At 43.6% G+C, this 19,167-nt stretch overlaps 1 protein-coding gene across 2 annotated transcripts in view; it reads left to right on the forward strand.

Annotated features, from left to right (window-relative positions):
- The first annotated feature begins 10,374 nt into the window (after nt 1-10,374).
- The window catches only part of LOC137888608 (pro-neuregulin-3, membrane-bound isoform), a 210,368-nt gene continuing 201,575 nt past the window's right edge, over nt 10,375-19,167 (forward strand). For both annotated transcript variants that reach the window (XM_068732023.1, XM_068732024.1), the window contains exon 1: nt 10,375-12,785. In XM_068732023.1, the coding sequence (XP_068588124.1) occupies nt 12,062-12,785 (724 nt within the window). In that variant the 5' untranslated portion in view covers nt 10,375-12,061. The remainder of the gene's footprint in view (nt 12,786-19,167) is intronic.

Consider the following 19,167-nt stretch of genomic DNA (forward strand, 5'->3'; position numbering starts at 1 on the left):
AGGCGTTGTGAATGCGATGTGCATCGCGATTGGCGCGGAACGTCGGCATCATTCCGTTTCCTCTCATTCACACCTATGTCTCGCCATTTATCTTCTTCACCACCTCCACTAACATCCCATCCTCTTCCTCTCCTTCATGCCCCAGAACACAACTCCACCTCCTCCTCCGTTCACTAACCGCCGTCTCCTCGTGCAGCCTTTTACGAAAGCCCATTTGGTCATCCCTTGGGGTAATTAAGTAGGCGGGCCCACCCGTGTCAATGAACAAACCCCGACTGTTCCATCCCTTCATTAGTAAAACCGTGACATGAGAAGAAGCCATGGCAACCGCCACAGAACAACCGCGGCGGCTGTGTGACACGAGCGAGAAAAGAGAAAGGATCCCCGGTGTGAGACATGTGTGTGTGTGTGTGCACATCTGTAGGTGTGAGTGGGCGGTTATCTCCTGTTAATCAGAACATGCATCTTTTTTTTTTCCCGTCGTATTGATCACAGGCTGTGATGGCTGTTAATAAGGGAGTCAGGAGTTAACTGATAAAAGAGGACGAATGCAATATTGTAGACGTATATATAGATAATTCAAGCGTATAATAGGCTGGAGCACTTGTTTTAATTAAGAGTACCATCTCTATGACACACCTGGACCATCACGGTGTCTCCTATACCAATCATGGAAGCTTACATTTACATTTATTAAGAGGCCAAAATAGTGGATGTAAATGTGAAAATGATAGAAGACTCAAGTTACAGATAACTTGAAAACTTCATTTTGACACTTTTCTTTTGCTTTTATAAATGTCCTGTTGCCTCCATTGGCCTTTCTTCTTAGTTAGATGCTTGTTGGGGTACTTTACAGACCTTCTCAACTTTCCAGCTTGCTTTAAAAACACAACTTTTTACCCTTAAAGGACTTAAGATATCTTAAGGGCTAAGGCCACAGCCCCAGTGGAAGTTTGCCATTACCGTGTATGGATATTGTCCCAGATTAATACCTTGTTGCTCCAGAGCTGCAAATTTGCTGCGCTCTTCGATAACTACAAAAAGCCACAGGGATTTTTCTGATGGATTTTGGATTATTGCAGAAAATTAGCTCTGTGGCAAATTTATGTTTTATTAGGCAAGATGATCGTCACAAATGAACACAACTTTTATGATCAGCAGAAGGAAAAAGCTAACGTTAGCATGAGCAAAAGTAGGGCGGGAGTGCTAAAGTACTAACTCATTCCTGGGTTTTAGGACTCGTGTCCTGCAGCACTTGAATGCATTGAACTTGTAAACCTCCTCCATTGTTCCAAGCTTTAATGTACCCTGCAACAACACAAAAAAGAAAAGGAAGTTTGCAGCAATCGTGGGCCACAACCGGAAGCAACTTGTCATCAGGAACAACTTTTTACAAACGGTTATCTATGGGGTGGTTGCAGCTCACTTCTCAGCATAAGCAGTTTGAGAATTTTTTTATGTTACCTTTGGGGTACATTGTACATTGGTCTGAAATAAAGCCGACTGCAGCTTTCTGAAGAGTGAAAATATCAACTTTACCCACCTATGAAGCCTACAGGGAGTTATTTATATGTTTTCTTTCAAAATCATGAAGCAAACAGCAATGGTGAGTGGCAGCTATGTTATTGGTGGATGGCCAGCGGTGGCCGGAGTCCTTCTGTTTCTTTAGGCTACTGTAAAAGTGATACATCGCTATTATAACAGTGTAGTACCATGCTCTTACTGCATCATTTAACTGCACATTAAAGCATAACTCAAATTGGTTCTTTAAATACATCATTGTTAGTTTAGTGAAGCTTACAAAGGACTCAAAATGCAATATTGTATTATTGACATATCATTAAAAGACTTGAAAATGTGTGTTCTTGTGCACATAGTGTACGTTTGTGTATCTGGATATCAGATTTGGCTCCCCTTATGTCACCAGCAGGCTCCTGTAGAATACGATATCTCTAAAATCCAGCGTTTCAGACAGATAGGTGATTACAGGTGTTTTTTTAAAACATTAAAGCAAGTTAACATGTTCTAGAAGAAAACATAATCCGCCTGAAAATGAGCATGATATGTCCCCTGTGAGACAAAATATTTGTGTCTCCACACTTCAATCACAGTTGCATATTTAGGGGAAGATTGCCATTCTGGTTAAATACTGAAAAAGTAAACATCACTTGTATTGTGTCACTGATGACTTTGACAATATTTAACCAAAATCACAATCATTCCCTAAAACCAAGTACCTTGAGATGCCTAAACATAATCATGAACGTTCATCACTAGCCCTGATTTGCATTGCTTTGAATATGTCCGCTTTTACGCTGATGACAGCGTGTTTTATTAAAGAGTCCATTTTAGTGACTCATAGAAATGATAGCACTGTTGAAATCCTTAAAGAAACTGCATCAGCATTAATGCATCAGTCTGAAGTCATTCATAGTCGAACCACAGTGTGGGCTGCATTGTGTTCACACACAATACAGGCTGCACACGCTCACTGTGGCTTATGGATTCAATCATCTATGCTGTAGCTGAATGACGGGTTTCTCGCCTGTCATTTCCTCTTAAGTGATCCATCTGTTGTAAACTCTGTATGTCCCGTTCCCTTTCATTTAAAACCACCACATCACTGCCGCTGTTTGTCTTTGCCTCTACGCAATATCACGTCGACGCTACATTGTTCTAGTGTTTGATGTCGTAGCCGCACTGGTGAATGACGTAGTTGTGATTGACTTTACATAGATCTGGATTCAGACACATGCATATATTCATATTCCAGTTTTACATTGTTTCAAGGATTATGAAAATTGTTTGGTGCCATCAGCGTTTGTGACGACTCACCAGCCCAACCCTTAGATGACAAGTGATATGAAGAGCCTTTAGTCGCCAATGGTTCCATTCACTTAAGAGAAGCTCTCTGAAGGAATGTATATTTACAAAGCCTGAACATGTGCTTAAGACAAATTTTGATAGAATAAAAAAAAAAACAAGGACCCCCCCCCAGACCTCATTTACTTTTTTAATAGAATCCCTAATCAGAGATAAAAAGAATAATGGAGGCTTCAGGCAGCTTGAGTGTTCGGAGGGCTTAATGAGATAACAGAGGATCTATGCACAAACAACACCAATTTTCAGAGGAGAGGAAACGACTGCGATGGAGGGCAAAAACAAACAAATAAAATGAGGGCAAGGGAAATTCATTCTGAGGTTGATTTGTTTGCATAATCAACAATAAGCCAGGTTTCAAAATGTGCGTTGCCCCTGACTGGTTTAGAATTAAGAAATGTGTTATGAGTCACACTCTGCATAGAGAACAGATGCCAGACTTTAAACCCAGTCTTTGAGTTGTAAGTAAAGTAATACACAAAAAAAACATGAAACACCTGAGCATTTGTATTTCAATAACTCGTACTACGTTATCTTGAACAACCAACCAGTGTGACAGTTTTGGTTTTCTTAAAAGCAGTCCTCATTTACTTAAATTCATCAATAACTATCTCCATTTCTCAGGTCACCGTGACGTCATGCGAGGAACACAAAGTCTTCCAATATTTGTTAGCCATGGTCATTAAATGTCTCCACAACATCTTCTCAAAAGACATTCAGTTGTTCATAGTTGCTGACATTGGTTGGTTTTACAACCTGAAACTTTTCGTTTCAGTCCCCGCTGCTGTCACCAAGCAGCATGTTCTCAGCGATAAGCCTCTGATAAACGGACTTCACACTTACTTGCCCACCATCACCTGGCAAAGTGATGAAAAACAATTGTGCTAAAGTGACAGATATTAATTTCTCAGGAGACGATGGAGCCCAAAAAACTGAAAGGAGTAAGGAATGTTGGACTTAGATAAAGTGCAATTTATGTTTGAGTGTCTTCTAAATGTTTAAATAAGCATATTATTCTGCTGCCCTAAGCGGTCAAAAATGGTATATTTATTTCATGCAAAAGCACATCTGAATCCTCATCGATGTCTCTGCCTGCTAATGAAGTGTGATGAATGCCCCGGTGTGATTTTGAAACATATTTCATTTTTCAAAATCATTTTAGTATAGATGCCTTTTTAGTTAATGAAAAAGCTGCTTCCTCCAGCAGAGAGTAATCATTGTGGTGATGTTTCAGAGAAGTTGTGGCCGTTGTTTTCCCTCTTTCAATCTACTCAACGTTCCTCACAGAGTCAGACTGCCCTGACTGGAATCTGTTACACATTGACAAAAGAAGCCAAGTGAAGAAGAGGATTATACATTTTATTCTATTTGTTCGGTGGAACCAGAGACTGAGCAGAGGATTAAACAGTTTGTCTTTGGAATAGATCCTGCGTCACTCTCTCAGATGTGATGATCACACTGCTCAATGTAAAATGCAGACCAGATGAATTTAAACTCACTTCCCCTACTTTGCTTCATCTGACGACATTGTTTACAGGTAAGTGAAGACGTCCCGAGGCATTTGTCCTTCGGGATTGGCCTGAGTGACAGTTTGGCTCCTTTTGATCGCTCGCGCTACAAGACATGCCAGGGAAACGACTGAACGTGTTTGATAATGATCAGGACCTCGCAGACGAGGCCGAGGCCGCCGGATGGCAATTAAACCGGGGCGTGACGACTTTTACGACGCAGGGGAGTCGAGACAATCATGACCCTGCCGAAGTCTCAAAGCCGTCTCCATCCAATTTGTCACATACTGGCACTTTGTAACACCACTTGGCGTCACTTTCTAATGCACTGCAACAAAACCACTTAGGTTCAGGAAAAAAAACATCATGGTTGGGCTCAAAATAACAACATATAATACAAAAAACACGTCAGAAACATCACTTACTTTATGCTCTCAAATATTCGATAATACTCAATATCCTGTTTTATTAATGTGTGTCATGCGGACGCTAAAGGGGGATGATGAAGCACCTGTGTTTGAAGCCTATTGGCAACGGGCTGGATGTCCAGACCCTGAGCAGCCATGTTGGTCAAAACAAAATTAGCCAATTTGTCAGCTAGAAATCCCCCGACCTGTGTATAAAGTGTATCGATGCATATTTTCACAATCAATAAATGTACCTTTTCACTCATACTGTGATTGGTCAGGGGGTTGCACCTCATCATTCAAGTGTTCATTGATTCAATGCATGACATCAGACCCCTGTGCACTGGATTTTTAAATAAAAATGTATATAAAAAGGTAATTCAATGTGATAAAATCTGTAACTGCTGGCAGCTCTCCCGCTCGCTAACGAGTTTCACCACGGGGGAGGGGGACCCTGGAGGTCTGCCTTTGTTTGGTTGCCCTGAGTTAAATCTCCCAGGCAACCCTTCATTTCCAACCCGATCTCACTCCCAACGTGTGATAACCTACGCCGGTGGAAACCCTTCCATGCTACGAGACGTTTACAAAAACTATGATGTCAGATGTCTCGTCAAGTGTTAGTCACTGTTTAGACCCGTGAGTCGCCAGTCAGTCACGGTACCGTTAACCGCTATCCTTTAACGTCGTCATCATTTGAAGCTTAGGGCCGCTGACCAAGCCTCTGCATGTGTTGTCATTTCACATTCCACCACCTTCTGTTGGATTGAAACACTCTACCATCTACCATGGCTCTGATGGTTTGGTAGTTCATTCTATCTGGGACAACAAATTCAGGGTAAAGAGACATATTAGTCAAGAAGAAGATTAAACCTTTTTTGTTGTTGTATTGATTTAGATGGAGCATAACACACAAACACACCTCTTGCATGGCCGAGTGTTGTCCATCTTGGTGTCAATGTGTGTAAGCCGCCCTCGGGACCTCATCATGAGGTCTCCAGCGCGTGACCTCAGACAAAACCACCGGGCTGCATTTGCATCGATTCGGCAAAAAAAATCCCATTCAACGCCAGAGTGGTAATTGAGGAAAACTGAGGGAAACGTTGCTTTTGTAATTATAAAACTGTGATACCACCAGTGAATATTTACAGACAGTATTGACAAGATATGCAACACATTGTTTGGTGGAGGGAAATGTGTCACTCATAGCTGATTGTTATAAATGAAGAAGCTACCTAATTCCTTAAAATAAGACAATGTACAGTTCTTCAGCGTACTAACAGTGAGCCCTGGGTTTCCGCTGAGACAGACTGCAGTAAATCCACGTCATGCAAAGACATCCACAGCGTGAACATGTCTTTGCACATGTGTGTGCAATAGGTCTGCTGCCTAAACCCCTCGGGCTTGACCCAGCCTGACCCTGCAGACACCACTGTCATGTAAGATAGATGACATCCAGGTACAGATAAAGCACAGCTCAGCCATAATGTCATATCAACAACCACAGAATGCTATTGTTCATACGGGATCCCATTGACCTCCACTAGAACAGAAGCTACTATTTTAGTGGATATGAAACACAAGGGATATTTGTGGGGCTTCTTATGATTGGGTCTGAATTGGTTTATTACAATGCAGAGCACAATGTCCATGGATTCCACCAATTTCACCAGTTTTTGACAGAAATGTGGCTGCAAGCTGTTGCAAATAATGCAGGGGATTGATTGGATTTGTGATAATTCTTTTGGAGATTTTCAAATTCCTGCAGGGACTTACTCGCCTGAGATCTCATGGACACATTATTGCTGTAGACAAATGACTGCTGTATAACTTTGACCTTTTGGAATAGGGCTGATTTGCTTGTTTGTTGCCGTCTTGCGATCGGGAGGAAGTACACATTTGCCCTTTAATTAAAAAAAGCAGGTTGCAGTGTGGGAGGCCCGATAATGGCGACAAGCAATATCATCAGAACAAAGATCATCAAAAGCTGCGCGGGCATCAGCAGACTTTGCTTTGCTCCGTGCATATATATATATATATATATATATATATATATATATATATATATATATATATATATATATATGTGTTTATCTGTGCAGGTTAATGGAGCTGCATCCTTCTGGAAATAGGTCTGTGAGTGATTTACTGCTGCCATAAAACTATGCACGCTTCCCTAAAAAGAAAATAGAAATTAGTCCACCACCAGAGGATGAGAGGGCCTCCCAACACTCACTGGAACAGGAAGTGGAGGGTAGTAACTCGTCTCAGTGATGGCAGCAGAGCAGCGCTGCACATTGCATTAAGAATTGACAAGTTTCTCTGAGCCACAGGATGTGGTGAGGATATTATAATTCATGAACTCGGTCTGAATCTGTGGGATTTTTTTAATATGATCGCTGCGACGGTTAGCAATATGCTAAACAAACACTTCACACGCTATATAAACACTAGACCTATTTTATGCTATATAATAGGATTATACTGCTTGATGGTAAACAACAGATGGTGTGGGGACGCAGCGATCGGCAGAACTGAATGTGAGTATTTACAGCGATGAGTCACAGGCAAAAAGATTAAAAATAAAACTATGAGTCTAAATATAAACCGCACGTTCTATATCAGACGGTTCAAGCTGACAGTAGGGTTATCAACCAAACAGAAACACTGATAATCATACATGTTTACAACGTAAAAGAGACAGAAGCTTTATGGGTAAACTTCTGGTTCCATCTTCCGATTGTTTCTTTGGGTTTTTGATTGTTGGTTGGACAACAAAAAACATTTGATTATGTCACAACGGGCTTTAATTTTGATTGGGATGATTAACTAGTTTGAATTTTTGTGCGTGCCGATTGCACCCGGCCTCGGAAGTGCAGCTGGGAAGTGAAGAAGAGTGTGGTTGTAACATCTGGCCTGTAAAGCCCCGCTGCCGACGACACGCTCGAGTCCGCAACACCCTGAAACTCCCACAACACCCGCTTGTTTATTCAGTTTATTGATATTGAACGTGTTGCAATTTCTCAAATTTGCACCAAATTTCGACAACGCAATACACACGCCCAGTGTCGAGTAGATTCGATGAGCAGTTATGAATGAATGAATGAAGTGGAAATTAGTTGCAGTCATTTTTCATTCACACACTACGTGTAGTAATTCATCACATTGTATTTCTGACATAGTCACAACAGTTTGCTCCATGCATGCATAATTCAACAACAAAGACAGGCAACGACTGATTCCCCATTGGATTCCACTGTGCAGACGCTTCTCTTACTGCAGGTATGAACAAGTCATTATTCCATAATCCAGCACAGGCCATGATGTATTCTAATCAAGCGCAGTTAAGGTTCGGCCTGTCAGCTGATTTTTCTACTTAAGAGGTAAAGCAGCTTATTTTGCAAAGAAAGCTTTTTTTACGTACTTTGATTCACGACTTACCAATCTAGACATAAATAATACATAAACCCATTTACAATCCACATTTGAGTATCACTATTGGATGTTATTTATTTGATTTCAAAGATGTAGAGAGACTTTGATCTTCTGGTTCTGTAACGGTGGACGATTTACAGTTACCGCCGTATTCCTACGTTATTAAGAGTCTCGTCTTTATTAAGCGGTGGTGCAGATAGGTCAGCATGTGTTTCCCTGTGGCTGTTTGCTAGAGTGTGATTATTGACGATTGTTCCAAACCACCACAGTGTCATGATGGCTCCTTTAACAGACCGGTGCTGCTATATAATTGAATGCCAGAAGACAGAACGAGGTGTGAAAACTCCACAACGACATGCCTTGAGTTTCCCCACGGGACCGGTTGAAGGATTCTCCTACAGGCAGATGGCTATCTGCATGACTTTATGTGTGTGTGTGTGTGTGTGTGTGTGTGTGTGTCTGGCTTGTGATGCTATCACCACCGAGGAGACACACTTTCACGCGCACAAAAGATAAAGTCACAGTACTGGAGAGGAACCTGTGCATGGTTTTTACAACGAGCATCTTTTAAGGTCGTTTAACAGACTGCTGTACACTGTTAAATTGGAGTCACTGGATTTAGTGAGGCTCAACCATTTTTAACTCACTAGTAAAATAAAGCAGTGATGCGAAACACCCCGTTTCCTCTTGATTTATGGGTATTTTTATTTATTATTATAATGAATTATTATTATTTCCTACTGTTCAATCTTCCCCTCACTCCACCTCTGTCTCTTAGTTCATAAATCTGCCTTTTTTTGTGTTTTTAAGAGCATAATATAAGATGGTGTGAGATGCTTGATGGTTGCACCGATAGAGCAGACGTACATGAAACATATACAGATTTAGTTTCAGCCTAATCACGAAACATCACACTGAACACACTAAAGAGTCACACACCAACAACTCAGCTCCAGACCGAGTTGAAGCGTCTTTATTTAAACATTTTGTTAACAAGTTGAAGTGAGAGCAACGTGTTTCAGTCACCTGTCAACAAATCACGGGTTTCATTTTGTAGGGTAATAAATTAGAATCACATTATATACATATATAGTCTGACGTGCTAAAAATAGCATTAGAAATAAATAAAACAGAAGGAATTCAGATGACTAAATATAAGGAGGCTATATCAAATAATTGCTTTTAATCTGCAATTTCGCACAAAAAATAAACATGACAGACCAAAGAAAAGAAACTAATTCCACACGTAACACATCCCAAAAGTCCAACATGTATCATAAGGAAGCTGTCATAAAGGTTTGAACCAAAACCCAAAGATTATAGTGATGTACCACATTAGAAAACTAAATGTCGTTACACATTTAGAGCTCTCTTTTAAAAGACTACAGGGTTTCAATTAAACTCAGCTTCTTTCTTCGTTTTTATCCATTTCTCACCAAGCTCCAGTGCATCCACATGAATACTAAACATGGCATTAAACGCACTTAAATGTCTCTCCGTCTGATAATCCGTCCCTTCTTCTTCCTCATTTTTTTTTTCTCTCTCCTCTGATGCTGTGCAGTGGGCGGGGCCGAGTGAGTGAGGGACGGCTCACCCGCACTGTGCCTCTCTGCTCTGATCCCTCTGGGAATTCAGGCTTCTCGCTCGGTGACCGCCGCTGCAGAGCTCTCTCTCTCTCTCTCTCTCTCTCTCTCTCTCTCTCTCTCTCTCTCTCTCTCTCTTCTCTCTCTCGCCTATCTCCCCCTCCACCCCTCCCACACTCATTATCTTTATCTGTACACACACACACACACACACACACACACACCTCCACTCAACCTTTCCCCCTTTTTTTTTTTCTTCCTCTAGTTTTCTGTATGCATTCTGCATCTTTACCCCACTCCCTTCCCTGCTAACGGAGGTGGGCAAGCTTCCCAGTGCTGGTGCATCTAGCAGGTGCAGCCTCTTTCCCTCCTCCCTCCCTCCCTGTCTCTCTCTCTCTCTCTCTCTCTCTCTCTCTCTCTCTCTCTCTCTCTCTCTCTCTCTCTCTCTCTCTCTCTCTCTCTCCCGTTGCTCTACCAGTGTGCACACTCCACTCTGTCTGTGCCTGCATTTTTTTCCTCTCTCTCTCCCCCCCCCACCCCATCTCATTCGTTCCCTGTCTCTCAGCGGCGGCGGCTCGGGGAGGCAGCTGTATGTGCGTCTGCATAACAATTGCCACAGGTAAAGACAGCTGCATCGTCGGATGTTGCCAACCCCGCAGGGGGGGCGAGGGAGCCTTTCGCTGCTGCGGCTGCAAGTTCTCAATCCGAGCGCGGAGAGCACATTTCTAATCATCTCCAAGAAAGCATCCTGGAGGGAAGGACGGGCAGAGGATCCCAGCAACCCGACCAACAAATCACAAGCTGACTCAAAAGAGCACAGGCTTTCAGGGACTGAGGAGAAAGAACACCACTCAGAGAGCGAGCAGAGAGAATCAGAGGGATATTTTTAATTCTGTAGCCTCCTGTTTGTGTGTTTTCCTCTTATCTCTTTCTGTTTCTTGTCTCTTTTTCAATTATTTGCATCTACTCCCTGCCTCTCCTGCTCTTCCTCTCTCGTTTCATCCCTCTCTGGCGGAATGTTCTCTGCACATAGATGAGGAGAGGCTTTTCCCGAGCGCTTGGTGCAGTATTAACGGACGGGATACTGAGACAGCAGGGCGCTGAGCGGACAGCTTGGGGGGAAATCTGACCCGCGCAGCCGACTGGAGAAGGAGGCAGGATCACGCGTCGCAGTCGCAGATTTATCCGCCCTGTGATACCGCCAGAGCCGCGACAACACCCCTAATTCTTCCCCCCCCCCACTCTCCCTCCTCTCTCTGTCCTCATCGAAAGTGTGGCTTTTTGAAGGGATCTGGGACATTAATTGGATTCTACTGCTACATTTTCAGCCTCACTGGAATTAAAGAGCAAACATAAAGGAAAGCAAAGTGGGTTTGGAACCAAAGTAAAAAAATTCAAAAAAATTCTAGAGACGCTGATTGAAAAGCAACGGGCAAGAAAGATAGCTGATGATCCAAGGAGAGTGTTCGACAGACGCATGAGCGGCAGGTCTGTCGCTCTCTTTCAGTTACAAAAGAGACCGATTTTGGGGGCTGAGGGACGCTGACTCGGCTAAAGCTGTTGGAACAAGGCTGCATTGGACAACATCTTTCATTTTTTTTTTTTTTTTTGGATCCGCCACGGGGTGGGGAGGCAACCGAGACCCACCCTGCAAGTTTCACTCCCCTCATTCGACGACACTATCCCAATCATTGATAGGCAAATATGCATGTTGAGTAGAAATAGCTGTGCGCTTTTTTTTTTCTTCCTCACTGCAGTGATATCTGAACATTGATACCACGGATTCCTCACATGCACGGATGTAAAGCTGTTCCTTCTCACCCGCCTCTCCCTCCTGTCCCTTCTTCTCCCCCGTTAGAAGCGTCACTTCTACTTCTTCTCTCCTTGGCTTATCCTGCTGTGAACGTTCTCGAAGTTCGTCCGTTCGGACATCGAGAGTTCGGGCAGGACTAAACGCGGGACTGATCGGGGCGATCGTCGGTCTACGCCAGCGCTCCCATTCCTCACTGGTGTCTCTGAGTGTGAGTGTGCGTGCTTGTGTGTTTGTGAAAGCGTGTCTGCATGCATCTCCTGCACCCCTCCCCTTCTCTTTATCCTCGGATTACATATTTTTTGTACGTGTCAATAAGTGTCCAATTCCCGTGAGAAGTCCTTTTGTGTCCATTTGTCCATTGTCCTCTTCTCACTGTCCGGCATCGTTGGGAACCTTTCCGCCATGTGCTGCCGATGCTTATCGCAGGGTTAACCCTCAATGAGCCATAAAGGACGGCAGGGAAGGATGAGCGAGTGTTCTGGAGCAGCCGTTTCCGGGGCGGTGATCCTGGAGGAACCCGAGGCTTCAGGGGCTTCGGGGGGCCGCGTTGAGGGCCAGGCCCAGGATCAGGGTCCCCTTCGCTGTGCGGTCTGGCCTCGCCAGCAGACATGGCTGTGTGTAGTCCCCTTACTCATCGGCTTCATTGGCCTTGGATTGAGCCTGATGTTGCTGAAATGGATTGTTGTTGGCACAGTGCGGGATTACGTGCCAACAGACCTGGTGGATGCTAACCGAATAGGCCAGGATCCTATCTTCCTCTCCAAGCCAAGCGGGATTCCCAAAAGTCCCGATACCACCACCACGACGACTACCCCTACAGTCGACGGCGGGAAGCCCACACCTAGAACTGTAACTATTGCAAAAGGTAGAACTCGTTCCACCGCTACGACCACGACTATAAACCCTCGAGGGGGCGGAGCCTCGGGTAGCCAAGTAACCCCACGGAATCCTGTAAATCGAAACGGACGCGGACCCTCGGCTTTTACCACAACCACCGCAGTGCAACGGACGACCTCCGTAATCGGAACAGCGACGTCTAGCCCCTCGCCGTCCAACCCAACGGTGCTCCACGACTCTACGCAGATGTGGACCCTGGAGCACACCACCACCGAGGCGGTCTCCACCACGCTCACCACCCGAACGTACGGCCACCGCAAAACACGTAAGTCAGTCGCGTCGGTAAAGGGTCTTTCTTTTGGTCTTTGAATTGAGTTGCCGTGAGTTGGCTTGGTTGAACAGATTACTGGGCAAACAAATGGCATTCCAGATGTGTGTGTGTGTTTGTCCATTGGTTGGCTCTTTATCATCGAAACTGATATTTGAACTTCTGAGAACGTGACATTTCACAGCTTTGTTGACACTTTTTGGCTTGCAATTAACATGGACCACCACCCTTTTTTGGGGAAATGTAACATATGCCACTCCAGAGTGATCATAGCATTGGTAAAATGAGGCAATCAGAACAATGGCCGGAATTAATAACCAATCTTTCTACTGTGGATGGATAATCTGCTTCTTTGGTACATTATGATTCAAATGTGGGTAAATACAGGAGGCTACAGACATCAAGTGTTTCTATGCTATGTGTTGATGTTGGCGTCACAAACAAACCTCCAAGCTTAAAAGGTATATATATCGAGTATCGACGTGTCGTTTTGTTCGTCTTCTGACGCTAAGAAGCTACCTGAGACTTGAAAAAGTGTTCTCCTCCATCTGTTAATGGACAATGATGATCTTCTACTTTTTCACCATCTCCGTCCTTGACTCGAGTCGTGGTTGTGCACACATGCTATCGATTGGTGCCGCAGGGATTCTCTCATGATGATCAATGACACACACACACACACACACACACACACACACACACACACACACACACACACACACACAGCTTCCTCCATGATAAATCTCTCTGCTCTCAAAATGGTGTCACATTATGTGCTGGACTTCCCTCTGCTTGTAACGTCCGTTGTCTCTGATCCCGGCTCGGGCCCGTAGGGTCTCAGAGTGACAGGACAGCGCTGTCTCTTTAACAACGCTGACCCTCGTGCTCTTTGCCGTGTCTTTAACAACAACAAAAAATCTCACATTAGCAAGCGGTTTTGACGAAAACAGGTGGCGCAGGCATCCTAACCTTGTCGCTAATTGTAGTTTAACTTAACAATTATATTCACATTGCCACGATATTACACCACTTAATGTCAAGGTCTGGACCAATTAGATTGCATGCGTGCACCTACTGTACGGTATGAAATATGCATGCACTGCATGTTACGAATTCATTTGCACTGATGTGAATGGCTCTGTAATGGGGTTTTAACTACAGTATCGGTGATATTCTCTCATCACGAAGTCTGTTGCAACGTGCGATACGCACAATGGCCGCTATTTATCAAATTGTTTATAATTGCACGATGGCAGCCCTTTATATTAAATCATCGGTAAACTAAATTACCTCCCGTTCCACCTGCTGCGGCTCGTCTGCTCCGCTCCAAAAAAAAAAAAAAAAAGGTGCGGCTGCTTCTTCTGGTGTCCGCGGTAATGAAAGTGTCCCCCCGATTACACCGGAGACCGGGGGAATGTTCCCTCTGATAATTAGAAACATAGGGGGAAAATTGTGGATCATTTCATTACCAGGAGGAGGAACGGGAAGGGGGGGGGGGGGGGGCATCCATCATCACCCTTTCATTCATTAATTAACCATAAAAAAAGAAGAATGTAATATCTCTCCAGCAAATGCTCATGAAAACCATTAAGCTGATAGATATCCAGGGGGAAAATGTCATTCCTCCGGCTCGCCGGGGAAAGTTCTGCCACTACAGAATAATCCTAAACACCCTTCACCCGCCACCCCCCCCCCCCCCCCCCCTTCTATTCTACCACCCACTCGCTGCTTTGATTTGAAAAAGGCCATCATTTTCACTAAAAAAACGATCCATTATGTATGAACGCGGTATTACTGTATCGCCGGTGCTCAGGAGTGGAGAAGGTTTTATTAATTTAAGTACAGTAGGTCCATCTGTGAGCTCCTGTTGGGTCTCTGTGGATCAGTAAATAGAGATGGACACAGATCTCCATCTCACACTGGGTCTTTTTTTGCTGATCTCACTGGTTCGTTTTCTGTCGTCACTATAGTTAATAATAAATACGTCTTAACTGACTCGACCTCTTCAAAGCCATCAGAGCTTTATCTCTTATTCTCTGTGAAGACAGTGGATGGCACTTTTTACCTCGAGAACCCCCCTGGTGTAGTGTATCGTCGGTGACATTCTAGCTCGTCTAACTGTGGGAAAAAAAAAAAAAAAAAGTCAAGATCTGACAACTATAGGAAGATATCACAGTTGAGACGTCTCGCCCCGGACGCAAATGCCACTTTGAAAAAAAAGAACGATGATTGACGCATCTGAATCTTTTGGGACCTTACACAGTCTCGCAGTTCGCCGTCCCCGTGCTCTAAGGCTGCGGACCGAGGAGGAGATCTGGGAGAGTCGATAGCATTGTGAGGAGCCAGGTGACCTCTGCACCGCGGGGCAAAATGTCAGGCGATGCCTCAGCGAAAAGATCAGGCGGATCGAGGGAACCAAAAATCTGATGCCCCTCTTTGAGATCACAAGTTACGATGCTACATCGCTTCTACAATGAGAGGGACTCTAAAATTAAAATAAATAGGTCATAAGCATGCAGATTATTACATGTTAGTAAATCATACCAGATGAGTCAGAGCACTAGATCCCCACAGAGGTTTATCCAGTGATGATAAGACACTGGGACTGTATTCGTTTATACAGTGTATGTATTTGTCTCTTATGTTGTCTGTGATTGTTGATTTTCACGTGGTTTCCCGGCTCCGTGCTTCAGAAGTTGTTCTGGTGCAGGTGGTCTTGGGTCTCTGTCTCCGTGCTGAGCCACTCAGCAGGATTAGGTTTCAGTCAGACAGTGGCCCTGAAACCTAAATCCAGATTAGCAGCCCATCACCATGACGGTGGAAGCAACAGAATTACATTAGTGCACCTATCAGTCACACACACACACACACACTCTCTACATGGGCTTACAAGCCGCCCGACTGCTGAAGGACTGTTCTGATGGATGGTCTGTGGCGGGATGTTTTTCCTCATTGAATGTACGGAGACATGTTGAGAGAATGTTTTCCCCGAGCTGCGTTTCAGGATCCTTCAAGGGCGCCCGAGACGAATATTCTGCACACATACTTTATATTAACGACGATTAAGCAGCGCTTACTGCTGCTTCTTTCTTTAGCGTAGGGAACCTGCATCTGTTCTCAGTATTTACGGCACTTTAACCAAACTTCACTCTGAATTACTTGCGGCAAAATTGCTTTTAAAAATGCATCAGGTGAAAGCATAAACTATTATGCCGACTGCCATGCTGATTTTTCTAAAGTTGTTTTGCATTACATGCATAAATGTTTTGTCGACTTTATGTGTTCTCTGCTTCAGCCAGAACTCTTTATGGAGGACGTTATTCTTCACGATCCGTGTATAGCTTTAAAAAGCTGCAGAAAGCCAGGACCATTTGGGGCTGATGTCAGCAAAAAAAACGCCCCGATCAAACGGGAAGCATCTGGGATGAAACATGTTTTCGTTGCAGCAATTTGTGTTTGTTAATAGGCCCGGTGAGTCCCTTGTATCCATTAACAAAGGACCGATACCAGAAGTCAGTCCCGGACATCTCCGTCCAATCACCTCAGCGCACCATGATCGGACGGAAGAACACCAGCAACGTCTGGATGGGTTTATCATAGACACAAATTATTACTAATATTGAACTTAACGTCGGATATGTGGCTTGAAAGCTTACCTGTTTAATCTTAAATAATAAAGTTCATCACGAAAGGAAATTAACCCCTAAAATCGCTCATGCTTTCATCACCGCTGGCCCAACACTGAGTGTACATTACTGCACTAATCATGTCATGAGGGAGAGCTTTTAGGTTTTTAAACAAGATTGTAGAGTCCATGTTCTTTGCACTTGGATTAGTTTCTCTGTGAGCTGCTTAACCAGGTCCCAAAGGGGTTTCTGTATGCATGTATGCGTGTGTGTGTGTGTGTGTGTGTGTGTGTGTGTGGCGGGGAACTCTACCCATGCACATCCACAGCAGTCGATGTCGACACGTACGTGACCCAGCTGTGACCTCTCGTGTGATTGAGAACTGAAATCGGCCCCCGTCCGTCGAGTCTGATTGCTTCTTTAAAGCCGAACGAGCTTCATTTTTTTTTTTTAGGACCAAATTAGAGCTGTAAGGGGGAAGCAGTGTGTGGCTGGGAAAATATGACACATTCAAATTGTGGCACATGATATATATCCTAAGTAGTGAATATTGTGTTGTGCTCTGTACAAATGTGAGAAGATGTCCTGAAGGTAGAAGTGGGATTGTGTGTCTGTGAATCGGCTGGTAGGGAAGGGGTCACTGGTTATGTAACTCACACACACACACACACACACACACACACACACACACACACACACACACAGGGGTCCCTGCTGAACCCTGAGGTACGCTCTTTGTCGTATCTCACAGGTGTTTTGTTTCATGTTGACTTCATATCATTGTTTTCTGTTTCCGTTTAGAATAAGAGCTTTTTAAATAATAATTTTGAATACTGACGCATTGGGGGGGGGGGGGTCCTTGGTGACCCCCGGTCAAAAGCAACCAAGTGCAGCCGATGCGGTTTAAAAGATAAATTACATTAAATTATTCCCACGGGTCCCAATTTAAATATCACACACCGTCAGTCCTTTTGAAGGAGACAGACACCGTCTCATTGTGTGTGTGTGTGTGTGTGTGTGTGTACTGTACACAAACATAGTGTGTGGTAACCTTGACACACAGTTATCGTGTTCTTGAATAGAGTCCAAACACAACTTGGCCTGTAACACACACACACACACACACACACACACACACACACACACACACACACACACACACACACACACACATCTGAAGAGTCTTGCGATCAGTATGCCTGAACCTGTCGTTTACTCATGTTCCACTTGGTTTGAGTGTCGATCTTTTGGCATCAGTTGCTGTTTTTCCATGTATATGCAGTCCTCTTCAGTCGGTGTGTCTCTCATGCACTCTGCTGTGACTGACCACTAACGAATGAGTCCAAAAGCTGTCGCGCCGCCCCGACGAGAATTTTAATCCGGGGGGGGGGGGGAATAAAGCTTTACGTCACTTTGATTCATTCTGATGAAATGTCTTGCAGCGGGAAGAGGGATGAAATATTAACGATGCGAAAGGGAAACATGTTCAATATGTAGCGGAAAGTGTAAATAATTGAAGATGGCCCTTTTTTTTGACGAATTATCCCACGCTGAGCAATTCCCCGTGAAAAGCGTACTGTACTTGTTCAGTGAACGGAGGTGTTTTTTTAAATCTTTTTTTTTTGGTGGTGGAAAAAGTCCGAAAAGGTGTTATTTTTTTTTTTGAGACTCTCCACAAAAAATTGCTTCATGACTGCCAAGGTTGAAATTCTCCATCTGCCTCTGTCTCTCCTTTTAATTCGCTCCGCTGTTCTCCCTTCCCTCCCGAGCATCCCGGTCCAGATGACGATGATGAAGTACAAAGTGGTTAAATGCCCGCCGCTAACTTCAGAGGGGCTTTTAATAATGAATTCAGGTTTTTTCGGCTGCCTTGATTAGATGAGGCTTGCTCCATTTCAGTGGGAGCCAGTGGGGAGGGAGGTAGCAGCCTCTGCGAGATGTGAGCCGAGTTAATTTCCGTTTCTGGGATTCACCTGCCCTGCGTCGGCTCTCCAGAGGAGGCTGCCACCTGCCAGCTAACCGCTCTGATGTCCCCGATCTCTAAGGTGTTTGTTTCTGGCTGCTCCAGAGAAATGAGGCTTTTTTTAAATTTTTTTTTATGAAAGACAATGATGGCTGCTTCGGCTGAACAATGAGAAAATGAAAAGTTAAATAAACTGCAGGGGACCACCAAACCGTTGACGTCTGCTCTGTCATCTCTTAATAACTTACTTGACATTTAACAGACAGACAGTTGTCATCATCTCATGGGGTAAAAAGTTGCATGCATTGCTGTGTATTGGGCACATGCATTTGCTATGAAGGTGTTTTCTTTGAATTCAACAACTTATTCAAGCGGTAACTTATCCATAACAAAAAAAATATATATATATAAATATATACATATATATATATATATATATATAAATATATATATATATATATATATATATATATATATATATATGTATATATTTATATATATATATATAAATATATATATATATTTATATATATATATATATTTATATATATATATATAAATATATATATATATAAGAAACACATATTGATTTCTGTGGGTTATTAAATAAGAGAGGTTTCCAAAGAGGCAATAATCTACAGCCCTTTCTCCCACACCCAACCTTTGGCTCGCTCTCTTATTGAATCTGTCAGCTGGCCTACAGCAGCAAACCGTTTAACACAAGTAAGCAAATAAATATACAGACTCCTAGGAGTTCAACCGTGGCCAACAGCTAGTGGTGCAGCTTGTT

Source organism: Cebidichthys violaceus, unplaced genomic scaffold (assembly GCF_023349555.1).
Source record: "Cebidichthys violaceus isolate CVI_PGR_0920_01 unplaced genomic scaffold, fCebVio1.0.p SCAF_56, whole genome shotgun sequence".
Classification (NCBI taxonomy): Eukaryota; Metazoa; Chordata; class Actinopteri; order Perciformes; family Stichaeidae; genus Cebidichthys; species Cebidichthys violaceus.